Raw genomic sequence first — 20,133 nt, forward strand, 5'->3', positions numbered from 1 at the left:
GCGGCGGGAGAGACCACGGCAGTGAGAGGTCCGCGTACCGCAAAAAAAAAAAAAAAATCTGCACAGCTATCAGCTTTTTAAAAAAAGTTTTAACACCAAATGCTGGCAAGGATGCAAAGGAACTGAATCTTTTACATTGCCAGGAATGAGAAATGTTACAGCCACTCTGGGGAATAATTTGGCAGTTTCCTATAAAACCAAACATGCACTTGCCATATACCCAGTATTTGCACTCCTGAGCATTTATCCCAGATAAATGAAAACTCGTGTTCACAAAAAAACCTGTACGTGACTGTTAAAATCAGTTTTATTTGTAATAGTCAAGATGTGACTGGTGGTTAAAACAAACTGCAGTATATCTATACCGTGTACTACTACTCTGCAATAAAATGGAATGACCTATTGATACCTGCAGTGACTCAAGTGTATTCCAAGAGAATTACGCTGAGTGAAAAAAATCCAATCTGAAATGTATGGCCAGATTTATATAATATTCTAAATTGACAAAAGTATACAGATGAAAGTATACAGATAAGTGGTTGCCAGAGGTTGGGGATAGTGGGAGGGAGCAGGGGAAGAGGGAGGGGTAGCACTTAGGGAGGCCTTGGTGGTGTTGGAACAGTTGTGTATCTTGATTGTGATGGTGGTTACACAAATCTACACATGATAAAATGACAAAATGTACACACATTGTACCAATATCAATTTCCTGATTTTTTAATATTAAACTATGTAAGATGTACCCATTGGGGGAAACTAGTTGAAGGGTATTATCTTTGCAACTTTCTGTGAATCTGTAAATTCAAAATAAAAAGCAAAACTGAAGAGCCGTACCAAATGCAGTGTGTGAAACTGATTTGGAAAAACAAAGTTATGAAATATATATTTTAGGACAGTTGGAAATTTGAAAATGGTTATTAGATGGTTTCACGGAATTATTGTTAATTTTCCTACCTGTAATGATGGTATTGTTAGTTTGGAGATTATTCTTATTACTGAAGGATGCATATTGAAGTATTTGGAATGAAGTGTTTTGATGATTACAACTTAAAAAAATGTCTTCAGTATATAGAGAGGTAAGGCAAACATAGCAAAGTGTTAATTGTTGAGTACAGAAGGAGGATACAGGCATTCGTTGTACCATTCTCTGTACTGTTTGTTATTTCCAGAACATTTAGGGCAAAATTATCAGGGCCTTCCACAGATGGATGCTTTGTAGCTTCAGGCTGTCGGGTGCGCGCCTCGGTTAAGTGGCCTTACCCGGCCTAGGGATGCCCCGCGCTCCGAGGCTCAGTTCCCCAATCCACCTGCACTCTTCCTCTAAGCGCTTTTGCCCCCATCACTGGTCGGTAGCGATATTGGACACCCAACGAGAAGACAGCACCTCCGAGATTCCTAGAGAGGCTGGCCTGGCGACTTGGGGAGCCGGAAGCCCATCCCCAGGCACTTCCTGTCCGGTCATTGTTCTCGCGCCGGTAGGCGCAGGGGTCGCGGCCGCTCGCCTTTTGCTCCAGGGCCCGCGAGCTCCGGCCGGGCTTCTTCTCCGCGCACGGTGAGCGGGGTTGGCGTGGCTTGGGCGCGAACGTCGGTGGTGAGGGAGCGGCCATCCCAGGGGCCGGTAGCCCCGTCCTCCCCTCGGGGATCCCAGCCCTGTCTGTCCGGAGGCGGCTCCGCGCCCCGCCACCTCGGAAACTCGGCTCTCGCCTACTTATGGGGGTGCCTAGCCCTCGGGAGGTTGGACACGGACCGCCCCAGGGGCCAGGGTCGACCCCGCAACAGGGCTGCGTGGGGCCTGGAGAAGGAGGAGATGCGTTGCCACGTTTGGAACTAGGGAAAGGACATTGAAAGGAAACCCTTGTTAGGAGACTGCTGTCTAGGGCTGGAGGCCGATTAGAGTTTGATCAGCAATCTGATGACAATACTCAAAGTAGGCAATCTTGCGTATAGATAGGTGAAACGAGTGTTAAGGGCCTTCTTCCCTGGTAGAATTCAGATAGTCATGGAAAGAATAATTCTCCAGAATTAAAGATATGTTGCAGGACTGAAAATATTGCATTATTGAAGAGATGCAGTGTATACATTAACTTGCCAGTACGTTAATGTAGGATAAAGTATGTGATCACTTCAGTAACAGCAAAAAGGGACTTAATGAAATGTAGCACTTTTTTTCCTAATAAGACATCTAAAGGGGAATAGGAAAATTTCAGTTTCTTCATAATCAACTAAAATGGTAAGGTTATTTTACTCACAAATTAAAAAAAAAATCTGTTGGCTTGGCTATGATACAGGGGTACTGTTAAGTTGGTGGTGGTATGATTTGGTGCAGTCCTTTTAGAAAGCAATTTGGGGAACTTCCCTGGTGGTCCAGTGGTTAAAATTCCTCGCTCCCAATGCAGGGGGCCCGGGTTGATCCCTGGTCAGGGAACTAGATCCTGCATGCTGCAACTAAAAGATCCTGCATGTTGCGATGAAGACCCGGCGCAGCCAAATAAATAAATATTTTAAAAAATAAAATAGAAAAAAAATAAGAAAGCAATTTGGCAATACATGTCACTCATAAAATCCTTCAATCAGTAATCCCACTATTGTAAAGGAATAACTCAGCAGCAGAAAAAAACTATTTGCATGAAAAGAATCTTAACAATTATTAAGAAAATAAACTGGAAACAAAAGTCCTTTTACTAAAGCAGTGGCTAATAAATAGGGGCTGGGGACTTCCCTGGTGGCGCAGTGGTTAGGGGGCCCGGGTTCGATCCCTGGTCGGGGAACTAGATTCCACATGCATGCTGCAACTAAGAGTTTTCATGACACAACTAAGGAATCAGCGAGCCGCAACTAAGACCTGGCACAACCAAATAAATATACACTTTAAAATAAATAAATAGGGGCTGTTTAAGTAAATTATAATGTAGCTGTAACTTAGAGTACCGTGGTAGAAGGAGGTGGTGCTATATGTACTTATATTGAAACATCTACCTAAGACTATTGTGAAACATAGAAATTGAGTTCAAAAAGCAAACAGTTCAGGTTGCAGTCTTTTGTTCATGCTGTTGTCCTTGGTGATTTAAAAAAACCAACCAAGCAAACGAAAAACTTTGCATTGTAATGTCCTTTCTTAAAAAGAAACCATAGTTAAGAAATGTAACTCATAATTGTCCGTATGGTTGGAGGTTTTTTCCTTAAAGGAAATATCTTAAATTCTTTAATAAACAGCGATTATCTCTTTGGAGATGAACCAGGGGTAATTTTTCTTAATCATTTTCTGTATTTTTTAAGTTTTTACCATTAAAACGTATTAACTTTATAATCGGGGGAAATCAGTAAATATTATATAAAGGTGTTTGTAATGTGATTATTATGGGGATAAATCGCTTGTACACAGTACAACTCCTTCCATCCTCTTGAGGAGTAGAGCAGACCCTGTAGCTCTCGTGGCTGCTGCCTCGACACTGGTGACATTGGCTTGTGGGCTTGGTGGCATCCAGGCAGACCTCTCCTCTACTGCTAACAGTGTTTTCTGATTTCTCAGTAGACATTACTCATCCAGGCCCCGGGAAGAAACTCAAGAAGAAGCTTTTGAGACTTAAAGATTACATGGGGCTTGACTTCTGCTGGGCAGCCCCCAGCTATAGGAGTTCCCCTGCTGAGCAGAGAGGATGACTACAGAATTGAGAGAGGCCATGACCCTGGCCCCTTGGGGCCCAGTGACAGTGAAAAAGGAGGAGGAAGAGGAGGAAACCTTCGTGGGTCAGGCATCCAGCCAACAAGTGCACTCTGAAAACATCAAAGTCTGGGCTCCTGGGGAGTGTCCTCAGACAGGCCTCGATGTATCAGAACAGGAGGAAAAGGTAAACAATGGTCTGGGAGGAAGGAGGAAGGAGGAAGGAGACAGCAGACAGCTAAAGATCTCAAGTGATTTCAGAGGGGACCCTATCCCTCTGCTCCCACATCTGTAGTCTTGTTGTCTGGTGAGGGCTCTGGCCTCTAGTCTTTTGCAATATAATTGAAACATTATATTATTTTATTGATGTGACACTCGGTACTTTCTATAACCCAGTGCTTCTCAAACTGTGCTACAGTTTGCAATTACCTGGGGAGCTTCTTATAAAATCATGATACCCACGCCGTACCTCATGTCAATTAAACCAGTATCTCTGGGGGATGGGACCCAGAACTCTGTATTTAAAAAAAAAAACTCTTCAGGTGATTCTAGGTAGGATTTGATAACTGTAACCTGTACTTCTCAAACTTTAATATGCATAGGCATCACCAGGATGTGGGGGAGGGGATCTTGTTAAAATTCAGATTCTGATTCAGGAGGTCTGGGGTGTGGTCTGAGATTCTGCAGGTCTCACAAGCTCCCAGGTGATGGTGATTCTGCTGATCTGCAGACCACGATTTGAGTTTGTGAGGCTGTATGTTTTCAAACACACACCTTTCCATCACTAGCCAAATGAGGCCTGAGGTTCCCCAAAGCCTCTCTGTAATAATATGATTAGAACCTTGCTTCTTTGATCTTTAGACCTTGGGAAAGTCTACTCTGGAAAATCTCCCCATATGCTCTCTTGTGTTGTGCTCTTACTGGCAAGTTAGGTTTGGGTGCTGAAGTGGACAATGAGATGAAATCAAAGTGATCAGGAGGAAGGTAGCAGGCTTGCTTCTCTGCCCACCCCATCTTGGGAATTAGGGAAGACTCTGGCTTCCTTTTCCTTTCTTTATCTTTAAATGTTTGGTACTTTTCTTTCTTTTTTTAAATTTTTTATTTTACGGTCTCCAAGAACAGGTGCTTATATTCTCAACCTCAAAGCTATAATTGTACCATCTCCCAGTGACAGTCTCCTCATAAACCCACCTGTGCCTGCTTGTTTCTAGGGTCAGAACATGTTCTGGGACATGGCTGTTGTCCTGAAACCAACACTGGAGGCGTCTGCTGCTTCAACCCCAGGCAGCTCCTCATTACCAGAGACTCTGGCCAAGAGGGAGCTACTGGAGACTCATGGGAACATGACCTGTCTAGGTGAGGTTCAACCCCAATTCAGAATCTGACCATTGAGGTTTCTCAAAATCTTTTCAGAGACTGGTGGTCTCGTCTCCTAACCTCAGCAACAGAGTATTGAGGTGTTGAAAGTGTCAGGGAGAGCTGGACAGAGGAATACTGAAAGATGCCTATGCATTTGTCACAGGAAGTGGCTTATTTTGCACAGTCTCAAGACACCAGACAAACACAGGTGAACTCCAAATTTACCTTTTAATCACATTTATTGTTCAGCACGTTTCATATTTATTCACCCGTGTAGACACATGTCCTCTTCATATGCTCCGTGTTTACTGTAGCTTGGTGAGCCTGCAAGAGAAGCTGGCTAAGGTAGGAAGGGTCACCTTTTGTGGTGATATTTTGAGGAAATGCCCTGGAGGTGTTCTGTTTCCAAAGATCTTTGTGCAGATTCTAGAGGATTTTGAGCACTTGCGTCAGCCATGATGAGGTTTAAAGCTAGGTCTTCACGGAGGCTACTGATGGCTGGCTTATCACCTGGTTCTCTAATCTGGGACTCAGGATGTGTCTGGCTAGCAGTGGCGGAAGCTTGCCTGTGAAGGAGTGACATGTAACTGTGGGTCAACAGTGTGGTAGCCATGAGTCCTGTGTTGTGGAAGCAATCCCTGGATAACTGCCAAGACCCCTCTGGTACTCATATGCTATGAGTATAGGGCTGTGCCTGAATATCCTGAACCTGTTCTCCTCCCTAGCCAATTACTCAGGCATTTGCAAGCCAAGTCATTTTCTTAAACCAGTGTTGTAGGGAAGGCTAGGATTGCCACCTTTCATTTTCTTGTCTCTTCTTTAATTCCCCAAACTCTCAGCAGCTTCTGTTTCCCGCTTTCTGCTTTCTGCTCCATTGTCTCTGGAGCATTCCCCTGTGTATCACTTCTTTTCTGTTTCCTTGCTTTATCAGTCAGTCATTTATAGTCTTAACTCCAGCAGCTGCCCCCATCCACCAGGAATGACCACTGTTTTCTTTCTCTGCTATTCCTAGCCAGGACTCACCTTTCTGCCAGCCATTTCTGTTGTAATAGGTAATGGCAAGGGACTTCCCTGGTGGTCCAGCGGTTAAGACTCTGAGCTCCAATGCCGGGGACCCGGGTTCAAACCCTGGTCAGGGAACGAGATCCCACAGGCCACAACTAAGCACCTGCATACCGCAGCTCAAGACCCTGCACGCTGCAGCGAAGATCCCACATGCCACAACTAAGACCCGGTGCAGCCAAATAAATAAATATTAAAAAAAAAAAGTAATAGCGAGATCACTGAGCTCTAGGAATTGAGAGGGAGTCACGAGTGTAGTTGTTGCCCTACCTCTGATAACTCTTTGACCTTGAGCAAATCCTTTCTCTTCTGGACGTCCATTTCCTATTCTGTAAACTGGGGTGCATTCATTCAGTAAATACAAGATTCGTTGGGGGCCTGCTTCCTGGGAGCTGGCAGTGTGATAGGTGCTAGGGATATAGCAGTGAGTAAGAACAGCCTTGCTCTTTTTTAGCTTCCATACAAGTGAAGGAGAACAGTTTCATCTTGATGATAAAATTGTATAATATACATGAAAGTACTTTGGAAATTTTGATGTTAATGTTTGTGAGTTTTATCTACAGTTTGGTATGTATTCATTAATATTGAATTTATTAAAGTTTATACATTTAAAGCCAAGTTTTTAAGCTTTTAAGCATAACTTATTTTTATGTCCTTTATACATCTAGAAAAATTCAGAATATTTCACAAACAAAAAATGTTTTTACATAAAAACCAGGAAAGGAAGGGTGGAGAGGCAGTAGGGGAAAGAGGTAACAGGGAGAAAGTAAGATAAGAAGGAAGAAAAGGAGATGTAATAACAGTTTTAAACTGCAGGGAGAGAAGTGGAGTAGATTGAGAAATCAGAGCAGTAGTAATAGAAATAACCAGAAAAAGATTAGCCTTTCAGGGTTTTTTTTGTTGTTGTCGCATTCAGGGCTTTGCTGTATCCAGCGCTCAGGCATTCCCTTTCTCTGACATTGCCCTTCTTTCTGAATGACTGTGATGGCCTTAGCCTGGCAACCAAACTGGGCTGTCCTCCTTGCCCAGTATTGGTTTGTGCCTCACAACATCCCTGTCCCACCCACTCATCTTACTGGCTGGAGAGTTGCCCTGGCCTGTGCCAGTAGGATGTCTTTGGACATTAGATTCCCCTGTGCAGTTACTGCATGACCTGCAGCTCACAGCTGAAGTCACACGCTTCCTGACCGTTATGACTTGACTATCCTATTCTTTTTCTAGGCCAAAAAAATCTGACATATATTTTTTCTGTTTGCTGTTTCAGGTGCTGAAACCAAGAACCCACAGTTATTGGTTCCAAAAACTGAGATATGTGATGAAGCAGAAAAACCTTTCATAATATCAGGAAGAATCCAGAAAGTTGACCCTCCAGGACCTGAGTTAGGAGAAGGCTGTGAAAAAGGGAACATGTTAAAAAGGCAGAGAATAAAGAGGGAAAAGAAAGATTTCAGACAAGTGGCAGTGAAGGACTGTCACATACCTGAAAACTTCAAAGAAGAGGAAGACCAGAAGCGTCACAAATCTGAGGAGAGATATAGCCTTGGTTCTGGCTCTGTTAAAAATCAGAAAAGCCAGCCTGGGCAGAAACCTTTTACATGTAGTGTGTGTGGGAAAGGTTTTAGTCAGAGTGCAAACCTTGTAGTGCATCAGCGAATCCACACTGGAGAGAAACCCTTCGAATGTCATGAGTGTGGGAAGGCCTTCATTCAGAGTGCAAACCTTGTTGTGCATCAGCGAATCCACACTGGACAGAAACCGTATGTTTGTTCAAAGTGTGGGAAAGCCTTCACTCAGAGTTCAAATCTGACTGTACATCAAAAAATCCACTCCTTAGAGAAAACCTTTAAGTGCAGTGAATGCGAGAAAGCCTTCAGTTACAGCTCACAACTTGCCCGGCACCAGAAAGTCCACATTACAGAAAAATGCTATGAATGTAACGAGTGTGGGAAAACATTTACTCGGAGCTCAAACCTCATTGTCCACCAGAGGATCCACACCGGGGAGAAGCCCTTCGCCTGTAATGACTGTGGCAAAGCCTTCACCCAGAGCGCAAATCTTATCGTGCATCAGCGAAGCCATACTGGTGAGAAGCCATACGAGTGCAAAGAGTGCGGAAAAGCCTTTAGTTGTTTTTCACACCTTATTGTGCACCAGCGAATCCACACCGCGGAGAAACCTTACGACTGCAGCGAGTGCGGGAAGGCCTTCAGTCAGCTCTCTTGCCTTATCGTGCACCAGAGGATTCACAGCGGGGACCTTCCGTATGTGTGTAATGAGTGCGGGAAGGCCTTCACCTGCAGCTCGTACCTGCTGATTCATCAGAGGATCCATAATGGGGAGAAGCCGTACACGTGCAGCGAGTGTGGCAAGGCCTTCCGGCAGAGGTCGAGCCTCACCGTGCACCAGAGAACCCACACCGGGGAGAAGCCCTACGAGTGCGCCAAGTGCGGCGCGGCTTTCATCTCCAACTCACACCTCATGCGCCACCACAGAACCCATCTCGTTGAGAGCACATAGAGGACGAGGGAGACCTCCAGGCGCCAGTGAGAACCTCCCGCCCCTGCCCCCGCCCCTCCAAGTCAGACACCTCTTGGCTGCTTTCTCCTCCTCGGTGAAAACGAGGCCTGCTCTGTCCTTAAAAGTAATAGTTTTCAGGAGTGCAGTGCAAAACACAAGAGGGGCATTTCAGAGGCTAATTTAAAGAAAATAAAAACGAAGGCCTCAAGGCAAGGATTTTGTTTTTCACTTGGTGCCCCAAGTGGTCATGGTGTCTGAAGTGGAATGTGGCTTTCTTAGAAATGGATCATACAGAGCTCAGTGATAAAGATCCCTTTGGGGGAAAGGCATTTTTCACTTAACTTTGTTTTTGAAAACTCTGGTAATTTCTTGGGCAATGGGCAGGTTACTGGTGGAGGTCTGCCTGATGGAATTCCGGAGCTTTGAACCTTGTATTCTAATATTTTGGGTTAAGCAGCGACTCATTAAGGAAACCACTTGGGGTAGCGGTTCACCAACAACTCACCTATAAACGTTTATAGGTTTTCCATTCCCTAGGTAATTAAAAAAAAAAAACAACCCTACTAACCATCTACTGCTCCTAACATGGATGGAAGTAGGAAACATTCGTTTCCCTCATGAACGTTGTTGTGGTAAAGCTCTGGGGACCTCTGACGAGAGTCTCTTCTGACCATTTCCCAGCCTGCATGGCCAAGCACTTGAGGACTGATGGAGACAGCCACAGACGCAGCTGGGCTGTGTCCCCTTGCTGAGGTCAACAGCTCTTCCCATAACTTAACCCCAGCTGCCATTGCAATTCCGTTTGAGTGAGACGCTGCTAGCAGCCCCCTTCCCAGGTAGAGGCATCAGAGAATAAAGCTTCCCTGGAGGTATGCCCAGGGGCTCAGCTGGGCTCAGCTGTCACTTTCTGGATGGTCTTTAGAAGAAATAATGGAGCCCTTCTAATTCTGAGAGGAGCCAAGAGGGAAATGAAAAGAGAGGGAGGAAGCAGAGTGGGATTCCTAAGGTCTTCATTTGTTTTTTTTAGAAGTTCAAAGGTATTGGAATATGCAAACTTAGAAGGATGAAGAAACTGGCTAAGGTAAGATACCTTTGTTACCATTGAGCCTTTACTCCCGGAAAAACAAATTCTACAACTATGCAATAGGTAGAGTTATGTAATAATATTGCCTTGTACTTATATAGAACTTGATTCTTTGTGTACCTTCATGCGTAGAGTCATGATACCCGGCACTTACCTCATACTTTCAGATAGATCATTACCTTAATCCTTGTAACACTGAAAGAGGTGTTTGCCCCCTCTACCTGAGAGAGGTCATTTAACACAAGACCAAGTAACAAGTGACAGCCTGTATTTAGACCCAGGTCCTAAATCCAGGTTCCCTCTGTTCTTCTATGTTTATCCCATGTCTCACCACCTGTAACCCCACCCAGATCTGTGGGAAAGCCTGAGAAAAGGGTATATAGAAAAGGTATATATATATATATATATATAGGTGAGGAAACTGGGTGACAGATTTGGGGGTTTGCCTTAGGCAGTGTGACCAGCAAGCAGCAAATCTAAGCCTAAGGCTGGGGTTTGAGTCTCCTAATTTCTGGGTCTGTCTCCACTCCCGCTCTCAGCAAGCAGGAGTGTTTATCATAAATGCTATACCTGGTGAAAGCAGTTGGGGGCACCTCTCGTGCATAAGTCCACGCATTTATTGTGTCATTTCTACAAGACTAAGTATTAGCATCGCTTTTTGTAGTTTACAGAGCACTGTCACATACAGAAGGCATACACAAGAAAGCTTCTTAACTTCTTCTTTTCCTCCCTTAACCACAGTCTTTCATCAAAGCATGTGTGACAACTTCTCCCAGTTTCACTCTAAATCATATAGACACAAATACAAAAACATCAATACAGTTCAAAAGTAAGAATCAAAAATGCCCATGCCCTCACAGACCCTGGTAGTGACTCTTTCTGTCCCCTGTCTGGGAGTGGAAAGACCCAAAGATAACACCGCATGTCTCCGCTGAGATTAGGAACAAGTTAGGTTTTTCCCCCTGCATGATCAGGAGGCTTAGAGAGGGCAAGCAGGTCTGAAGATTTGGGATAGATCCGTGACCCTGACCCACCAAGAGACCAAAAGTGTACTTTCCTGAAAGGTATCAGCTGGGATTTGTGACCATTAAGATGGTTAAACTGAGCCACACGTTGTATATTTATCCTCGTAATTGAATACTCAGTCATGACTGATTGTGATCTCCTGGCTAGAGATTTCTATTCATAAGGAGCTCAGAAGAGCTATCCAGGTGATTGTGATATAAAGCCAAGTTTGGGAATCACTGACCCACCGTTTTACAGCAGTGGTTTTTAACCTTGGCTGCATGTTAGAATCATCTAGGACACGTGAAAAATTTTCCATTTTAGGCCTCAGTATTTTTTAAAACTTAGGAGGGGAATGAGCCACTACAGACAAGTAAAACCTGCAGGCCACAAATGTGTGTCATCAAAGGTGGAGGGGAACTCCAGTATAAGGATCTGGATGTGCATTGTTCTGTTTCAGCAAAACAGGACAGTAACTACATTGCCTTCTGTGCCTCTAACAACCCTTGGCTGCTGGGACTCTGTGACCTAACTTCCTGTATTTGTATTTTAAGTGAATATACCAAACATTTTATTTATATGAGCAAACCAAGTTCTACGTAACATGCTTTTCTGTTCCTCATTCAACAAAATGACTTTTTACATTTTTGCTTATATTTCATCTCCAGGTCTGGGTTTCCACAAATCGACACCCAGATTCAGGACCCCCGATCCTACACAAATTCTGTGAGCCTAGTAGGTTACTAGACAGATCAGTTCCTTCCCCAACTCATAACAACTTTCCCTCCCAATTAAATTCCAGCCCTCAAAATAAATTACCTCCCACTTTTTTCTACAGGGTTTCTGATAGGAGAGGAGTGACTACCCTTTGTTGTCAGACTTGGCTTAGGTTTTCCTTTTCCTTGGGGTCATCTCTCTTCTTTCTGGGCTGGTCTTGCCAGAAGTAGATGGGAACTCTGAAGCCCCATTTTCTTAAGTTGCCAAGAGCTATCAGTCTTATAGATCTCAGACAAAGAGTCAGACCTAGTGATGGGTATTAAGGGTAGAGCCAAGAAGCCTGTTTCTACCCTCAAATGAGACCAACAGATGTGTGTTACGTGGAGCACAGGGATGAGGAAGTGAAATCATGTGTAAGTGCTTTGGAGGCTCTGTGGGGAGAGATTCTTCATCAGCACGCATACACACACACCCCTCTCAAACACAATTGGCTGTGAATTCCTCCAGGCTCAGGAAGCTAGTCCTTTTTCTATGCTCTAGATCCCCTCCCTCCCGTAGGTGGTCATCCCTCTCCCACTTCTGTCACTTCTCCCGTTGTGTGCCTAACCTTTCTGGGGTCACAGCCCCTTTGAGAATCTGATGGAGGTTGTGGACCCTCTTCAGGAGAAACTCGGATTGCACTCTCAGTTCTGTGCTTATTTGTGGAGGCATATAAATTCGCTGAGGCCAATCCGTGGAGCCTCCAGGGCCTCAAGGCACACCTGGGGATGCACTACATAATTGCCCTCACATGCTACAAAATGGTGGCTTTTTAAAAAATGAGGTCAGACTACAGAATCTCTGAGGATGTTGCCCAGATCCATAACCTTTTCAGTCTTGCTTCTCCTGGCTTCCCTCCTTCAGCAAATGGTGGCATTATGCAGCACCCAGACTGGAAACCCAGGAGGCATTTCTGGCTTCCGATGTATCATGCGTTGATTACAAAAATATTTATTATGCACTCTCTTTGTGGCAAACATGGTGCTAGGTCCTGGGTTGCCAGAGCAAACAAGGTCTACCATACCCCCTTTTCATGTCTCTCATGGGAAAGATGTCTGGATCCCTCAACATGATTTACTGAGCTCTTCCCAGCCTCATCACTTCACTTCACACGCACCTTTACTGCAGCCTGGAGGCACGTGCTTGCTCTTCTCGTGCCTTTGCTCACACTGTCCTCGGTGCCTGTGATACCTCACCACCACGCCCCACAGCCCCTGTCTGCTTTGCCTAACATTTGGTTTCTTTTAAGATTTGGCTCAGGCCCATCTCTGGGAAACCTCTGACTGCCCTATGGCCAAGAAGTATATTTAGAAGTATCGAAGAGCATGATATTTGTATCCAGAGTTTTACTTTATGCTTAAAAGTGAAAAAAGTCTGGATTCAAAATTGTGTATATAGTACAGTTCTCACATAATGTTGTTATGTACACTATATACTATGAGAAAGTATATAGATAAACATGAAGGAAATATAAGAAAATGTTATAAATGGTTGACTTGTTCAGAGCCATACAAATGGTAAATTGCAGAGCCTGGGCTCAAACCCCCAGGTCCTAGGGATAATGGAATTATGGGTGATTAAAAGGTTTTTTTTTTAAGTAATTTCCATATTTTTTATAAGGAACAAAAATTTTATAATCAGGAAAAATAAATTATTTATTGTAGCTACAAATTTAGTTTTATTGTATTAACTGTAAACAGTATCTCAATTCTCCATTTTGTAGAATGGGGGATGCACCCTGCTTCTGTCTCCTCCCCTTGTCCACCTCTCTGCCTCTGACAATGTCAAGTCTGATAATTCTTGAATTCTGTTCTGAAACCATAGTCTTTATGCTTTGTTTATTGATTTGTTCTGAAAGTTGAAATAAACAGCATGAATGTTATTATGACTGTGTTAATGTTGTTCACTGCAGACCTAAGTAGTTTATTGTGATTATATTTCCTTTTTGGAGCAGCATTTAATTTTTACCGAAGTTTCTGGTTGTCTTTCTTTTTCCCTTGTACTGGTTGCTTTTAACATATCCTCAGTTGTTTTCAAATTCTCCGTCCAATTAGACACTCTTCTGAGTCCCCCTTTCTCCTGTATATATCCCTCCCAGAGACCTCCAGCCTTCTGCTCTAGTCTGTCCTTGATGTTTTTTTTTTTTTTTTTAACTTTTGTTTTTTTTTTGGCCATGCCCTGCAGCATGTGGGATGTGGAATCTTAGTTCCCCAACCAGGGATCGAACCCACACCCCCTGCCGTGGAAGCACAGAGTCTTAACCACTGGACCAACGGGAAAGTCCCTGTCCTTCATGTCCTGTCTGCGTACTGTCCAGTTGTTACACTGGGCTCCATTGCATCCTAAAATCCACATTTCTTCCTTTCTTCGTTTACACACTCATTTCACTGCAGCACGTCAAGTCACTTGCCAAGAAAGAGTATGTGGAAGGCAAAATTGTTGGGTGCTTATATATCTAAAACAACTGTCTCTGCCCTCACAGTTGATTGGTAGTTTGGCTCTGGAATTCTAGATTGAAAAATTTCCCCCAAAGTTTGTAGGCATTGCTTCCCTGACTTATAACATCCAATGTTGCTAATGAGATGCCTGATTCCAGTCTGATTCTTATTTCTTTGACAATAAATAGAATTTACATTTTTGTGATCTGTTTCCCCACCCCTTTCAAGCTTTTAAAGTCTCCTGTTTATCCTTGATGTACTCAATTCCCTAATGTACTCTGAGATTTTTCAATCTAGCGACTCAGGTACTTCTGCTCTTGGAAATTTTCTCATGTTATTTATGTGACAGTTCTCCGTTTCCATTTTTTTTTTTTCTATTCTCACTCTTTCTGGAATTCCTGTCAGTCAAATGTTGGACCTTGTGGATTGATCGTCAACTACTTTCTCTAGTATTTCCATTTCCTTGTGCCATTTTCTGGGAGAGTACCTTGATTATTTTTCAACCTTTCTAGTGAATTTTTTTATTTTTGGCAGTAGTTAATTTCTAAGAGCCTTTTCTTGTTTTCAGTTTGTTCCTTTTTTGTAGCATACTTTTCTCATTTTAGAGATACCTGTCAAATCTGAGTATTGTAATTAGAAGGATTTTCCGAAAAGTTTCTTCTGTCACATGAATTGTCTCACCATCTTCGTTCGCCTGCTCTGGGTCCTTTTTTCTCTTTATTTTGTTGACTGTCTTTGGAGACTTTCCTCAAATATATTGTGATTCTTAGTGATACACACACACACAAATACATGCATATATCTGTGTGGTGGGAAGGTGGGTAGTGGGATTGGCTCAGTGAAAGGCTTCCCTCTAGAGTGGTTGGTAATGAGCAAGCTGTTTCCCTGGCGACCTCTAAATGCCAGAATGCAGAGATCTTTGGTTGGGGTGCTTACATTTTCTTAGCAAAAAATCCTCTGATGTTTTTGTCTGGGGTTTGGATGATGTAAGTGCTTCTCTAGAGTGGGAGAGAAGGGTATCAAATGTTATTACATACCTTCAGTTAATGCCCTTATTTTTAGCCCCACTTCTCCCTCTCACCCTTCGTTGCACCTTGGGTTTCCAAGTCCCAAGTCAGCTGGGGTTCGGCAGGTACTTCAGCTGCATCCTTCCACTATCTTGCCCTCAACAAGTGTTTCAAGCCGTCACTCCCTCCACCCAACTTTCTCAGTTACCATTTCATCCATTTTCCATTTTCTAGAAATTTGTTCCCCTTGTCCCATCATTGTTATTTATATATTTTAAACCATTTTAATACATTATTGTTTTAGGGGAAGCTGAACGATTTAAAAAAGAATGTTATATCCTTTGATACAGTAGTACCACTTTTAGAAAGCTATCCTAAAAATGAATATTTTGACAATGGTATATATACTTATCAATGTCCATATTTTACAAAAATGGAAACAACCCAAATGACTAACAACAGTGGAATGATTAAATTACAGTGTGATGGAATATTATGCAACCACCAAAAATCATAATTTAAACAGTATTTAGTGATACAATAAAACGTTCACAATAATATTAAATAAAAAAGGCAAAGTATAAAATTCAGTGGTGTGTACAGACAGCCCAGTTTCCTTAAATGTACATGTATAGAAAAGATTGGGAGGAAATAAGTGCATCAGGTATTAACAGCGGTTGAATTTTCCTGCATTGTCCACATTTTCTACAATGAGCCTGAATTACTTTTATGATCAGAAGGGAAAAATTAATAAAAAGACCATGGCTTGTTTGGAGTGGTAAGGCATCCTTGTGGGGTATGGAATGGGTAGTGGGGAACAGCAGAATAAGGGTCTGGGGAAATAAGATGGCCAGTTACCAAGGACCTAATGCCAGGCGAAGGGATTCAGCTGGGGCATATATGTAACCCCAATGTTTGTGACATGCAGTTGTGGCTGGAGTGTGGAGGCTGGGCTGGTGAGGGGAGAAAGGATCCGGGAGACCATATAGACAGCTTTTGTCAGAGTCCGAGAGAGACCCTGGGATTCTGACCCAAGCAGCGGCAGGGGCCAGAGGAGAAGGGACAGAGGGGATGAGCAGGCCACCTTTGGGGCTTGGAAGATCAAGCAGCCAATTCCCAAGCCAGAAATCCAGCCCTCCACACCCTGTAAGACGTGACCTGTGACAGATGGGGCCTGACCCAGGCCCGAGAGGTCCTGGTTTCTTTGTGGGGCTGCCCTGTGTCGCCACGTGTAGAAGGAGGAAACCCAAGTCCTAGCAGGCTACTTGGCTACCCAGGTCCCCCTGCTGGGCCAATAGCAAGGTTGTAACTGCTCTGTTAGTTGAGGGGTTCCTGTGTGCTAGGCACTGTGCTAAATGCCAAATGTTTCCTACCTCATTCTGACCTCACCTGAGGAGGGAAGTTCTCTTACCTCCATTTTCAAAGTAAGTAGTCAGAGGATTAGAATAACTGAGGCCAAAGCCCGTTCTCCCTTTTCCCAAGCTCCTTTCTCAGTGTGCCTCCATGAACCCCTTTCCTCATCTAAAAGTGCTTTGTTAAATTGGAAGAACAGGGCTTGCCTGGGGTGAAAAGTTCAGTGGTACAAGAGCAGACAATGAAAAAGTCATCTCCCTCCCAGTCCAGAGTACCCTATGTAGGAGCACCCCAGAGATAACCGTTGTCAATTTCCTTGGGGGATCCTTCCAGACATGCATTTAGTCTTTTGTATTCTCCCTTAAACGCGCACGCGCGCACACACACACACACACACACACGAGCTTAGGATTCACTAAGCTTAGTGTGTCTTGGAGATGGTTCAGTGTTACCTTGTAAGATCTACCTCATTCTTCTTTTCCCTGCCGTGTGACAGTTTGTTGTATGGATGTACCATGATTCATGAGCAAGGGTCCTGTTGGTGGCCATGTAGGGTCTTTTCTATCTTTTGCTTTTGCAAACAATGCCATGCTGAATATTCCGGCACACTGCCCTTGGTATGCGCACGACTTTGTCTGCAGGATATATTGATAAAGGGTAGGTACTTTTGATATTTTGATAGAAATTTCAAATGCAGTTCCCAGTACAGTACGTGTATGAAAATGCCCACTTCCCTGAATCCTCTATAGAACTATTGTTTGTCTTTTCTGATCTGATAGATGAAGAATGCTCTCATGTTTTCATTTGCACTCAATTATGAGTGAAACGGAATATCGTGTCTTGTGTTTAAAAGCCAGGTGTATTTCTTTTTTGTGTGAATTGCTTGCTCATGTTCTTAACAAGTTTTTCTGTTGGGTGGTTGATCCTCCTAGCAATTTATTTCTACCAATTCTGTAGTAAAGAAGTTACTCTTCTCATCTGCCAGATGTGGTGCAAACATTTTCCCCAGTTTACAGTTAGTCCTTTTACTTTAGTTTTTGCTGTTCGGATATTTAGGATTTAATGTCAAATCAAAGACTTGCCCTCTTCAAGATTATACATTCTCCCATGATGTCGCCTAGTCTTTGAGATAGGTCCGTTTGAAATCCATTTTGTAGTAAGGACCGAGTTGGGTCCTGGCTCCGCAGCCTTCCCCTTTTCCTCGGAGTCCAGCAGGGGGAACTGAGTGGGAGCACCACGAAGATGGAGGCACCTCCCTGCTTCCTGGAGCTGTGGGGCAGCAGCCGGCAGCCGAGTGCTCCCACCCCGGCCGTTTCACTGAGCCGCTCTCAGGTCGCCGAGGGTCCGCGGTCTGGGAGAGACAGGCTCGTGCCCGGCTCAGCCGGGGGTGGAGGCCCAGGGGAGGGGCAGCTGCCGGAGAAAGAGGGGATAGCCGGAAGGGGCGGGGTGGGCCAGGCTTGCTGGGGATGGAGGAGAGGGCGGGTTCCGCAGTCCCGGGCGAGGGAGAGAGAGGACGCGGCTGCAGTCTGGCGCTGCGGGTGGTGGGTGGGGGGGTGTATTGTGAAAGTGGAGGAGGAGGGGCTGCAGCCTGAGGTCAGCTTAAGGGGAGGAGGAAGGCTGCCACGGGGGTGGGGAGTGGGGGTAGTGGGCATGGGGCCGGGCCCGCGGGGAGAATATGCGGTGGGGATGGGCAAGAGCAGAGACGTGGAGGAGAGAGTGCCGGGGCGGGGAAAGGGGGCGGGGAAAGGGGTCGGACAGGGTGGGAGGGCGAGGGGCAGGGCGTTGGAAGAGGAGGGGCTCATACCAGCTCAAGGGCGGCTTCCTCCAAGACCCTGGGATCCCGGTCCTGCTGAGTTCATTTCGCTTGGCCTCGGGCCGGTGGACACGAAGGAGACGTGCCGCTGCGGACGGGATTATTTTCCCAAACCTCTTGTTGGGGAAGAGAGCGTTCTAGACTGGTCCTGCCCCTCACTTACCTCCAACCCAGGACAAATCCCTAACCTCTCCGAACGTAAGTCCTCTCTTCCACTCCAGGTAGGAGGCTGGGATGAAATGAGGAGTTTGAAATGGCTCTGTAACCGTTAAAAAGCTGCCTGGTTGCTGCCATATTCCTGCTGGAGGACAGGGTAGGCATGGATAAAGGAAGCCAGGCTTTACCTGACTGGGAAAACATTTTTACTTTCGCAGTTCAACATGGGGTGCAGTTCCTGCTGACTGCCTCACCCATAGACATCAGTAGCAGGAGCCGCCGAGCAGCTGTTCCTTTTTGTCCCCTGGTGGTGGTGGGCCCTCATCTGGGCAGGGACTCGGACCGCAAAGGCCTTAGCCAAGCTCAGTCCTGCCCCTGGAACTGGGCTGGATTCCCCCATCACTGCTGCTGGAAGTTACACCAAATCTACCTGAAGCTTGAGACTAAGAAACAGAGGCCTTGCAGAGGCCTTGGCTGTTGAGAGGACAGGAAACAGGTCAGGGAGGGGAGATGTAAAGTCATAACTCAGGTCCCAAAAGGTAGAATCTGTTTAGACGAGAGTCCAAGGAACCACTGTGCTGAGGAAGGAGCCAGGTGCTTCTATGACCCCTGAGGTCAGAAGAAGCCATGAGGGTATGTCTCAGGAAGTAAAAGTCTCTGGCAGGGTCTGGACTGAGGCAAGAGCAGGATGGATGAGCCCTGGTCCCAGAGAGCTATGGGTGCTGGAGTGGCTTCCAGTGCCCGGGGTGGTCTGGAGCACCTGTCCTTCCAGCCTGCTGGGCACCACTGGGCCTTTGGAACAACGGGTGCCCACTGTCGTGAGCTGTGTTCACAGGAGACCTGGTCCCAAAGCTGGCCCTGCCTCCTCCAAGAGCCAGTGACCCTCCCCGGATGGGCCAGCTCTGTGTTGAACAGTGTTTACTTCCCCTTCAGGTGACACTCCCTCAGCCCGAGGAAGTCACAGTCAGGAACACATCAGGGTTTCTTCTTTGTCATCAGAGAGTTGAGTGAGAATGCGATGCATGCGAGTGAGGACAAGCCCCGTGAGCCTGACAGAGGAGAAGCCCCGGCAGTGGCTCTGGCCTTGGGAACACCACCGGCAGGGCTGAGCAGAGCTCCCATTTGGAGCCTGGTGGACCATCGCTGGCCGTGAGAGGTGGGGAGACAGGCTGGCCCTAGAAGAGGGTGAGAAAAGGACCAGGGGTTGCTGGGGCAGGGGTGGGACTCACCTTCTGGCCTTCTCATAAGCCATTCTTGGTTCCCCCGTGGGTCCTGGACCTTTAGCTGTATTAGCCCAGATGCACTGGGCTCATTTCTTTCTTATTAACCCAGTGTCAAAGTGGCCAGCTCGTACGGAGTGCTGAGTGCCAGGCAGCCCTGAGGGTCCTTTGAGGACCTGCTCTGCCTCTGACTTGTTGGGTCATCTCTGGGAAGCCACAGACTCCTCACCAGCCCAGCCAGCTTCCCAGTCAATTTCCTCACCTGCCCAGCCAGCGTCACAGGGTGGTGAGCTTCAAGGAGACGGGGCCAGGATGAGGCTGTGAACTGTCAGACATGTCACATTGCTGTGATCATTAGTCAGGCTGAGCTCCCTGTCCAAGAAGAGAAGGTGTACTCTTTGGGAGGGATGCTTTTGTGACTGTATGGGGCCCACATCCCCTCCTGGAGATGACTCTTCAGCATATGCCTCTTTTTTTTGTTTGTTTTTTTGGCTGTGCTGGGTCTTCATTGCTGCGTGCGGGCTTTCTCTAGTTGCGGCAAGTGGGGTCTACTCTTCGTTACGGTGAGCGAGCTTCTCATTGCAGTGGCTTCTCTTGTTGCGGAGCACGGGTTCTAGGCGCACGGGCTTCAGTAGTTGTGGAACTTAGGCTCAGTAGTTGTGGCTCGCGGGCTCTAGAGCGCAGGCTCAGTAGCAGTAGTTG

At 45.6% G+C, this 20,133-nt stretch overlaps 2 protein-coding genes across 5 annotated transcripts in view; both read left to right on the forward strand.

Annotated features, from left to right (window-relative positions):
• The window catches only part of LOC308624269 (uncharacterized protein), a 54,061-nt gene that overhangs the window by 19,596 nt on the left and 14,332 nt on the right, over positions 1-20,133 (forward strand). The window contains exons 8-9 of the mRNA XM_081247359.1: positions 17,400-18,253; positions 18,430-18,524. Coding sequence (XP_081103485.1) covers positions 17,400-18,253; positions 18,430-18,524 — 949 coding nt within the window. The remainder of the gene's footprint in view (positions 1-17,399; positions 18,254-18,429; positions 18,525-20,133) is intronic.
• Positions 1,463-13,262, forward strand: ZNF35 (zinc finger protein 35). Of its 4 annotated transcripts, none has more exons than XR_014016918.1 (5): positions 1,463-1,552; positions 3,530-3,848; positions 4,873-5,017; positions 7,347-9,468; positions 9,627-13,262. XR_014016918.1 is itself a non-coding variant. In XM_081246964.1 (5 exons), the coding sequence occupies exons 2-4, from the start codon at positions 3,657-3,659 to the stop codon at positions 8,597-8,599; spliced, it is 1,590 nt and encodes a 529-aa protein (XP_081103090.1). In that variant the 5' UTR covers positions 1,463-1,552; positions 3,530-3,656; the 3' UTR covers positions 8,600-8,625; positions 9,627-13,262. The 4 variants fall into 4 exon arrangements, 3 of the variants coding, with proteins under 3 accessions (XP_081103090.1, XP_081103088.1, XP_081103089.1); XM_081246964.1 differs by having other exon boundaries at positions 7,347-8,625; XM_081246962.1 differs by having other exon boundaries at positions 7,347-13,262.

This window comes from Mesoplodon bidens (genome assembly GCF_964165515.1).
Source record: "Mesoplodon bidens genome assembly, chromosome: 10".
In the NCBI taxonomy this organism is placed as follows: domain Eukaryota; kingdom Metazoa; phylum Chordata; class Mammalia; order Artiodactyla; family Ziphiidae; genus Mesoplodon; species Mesoplodon bidens.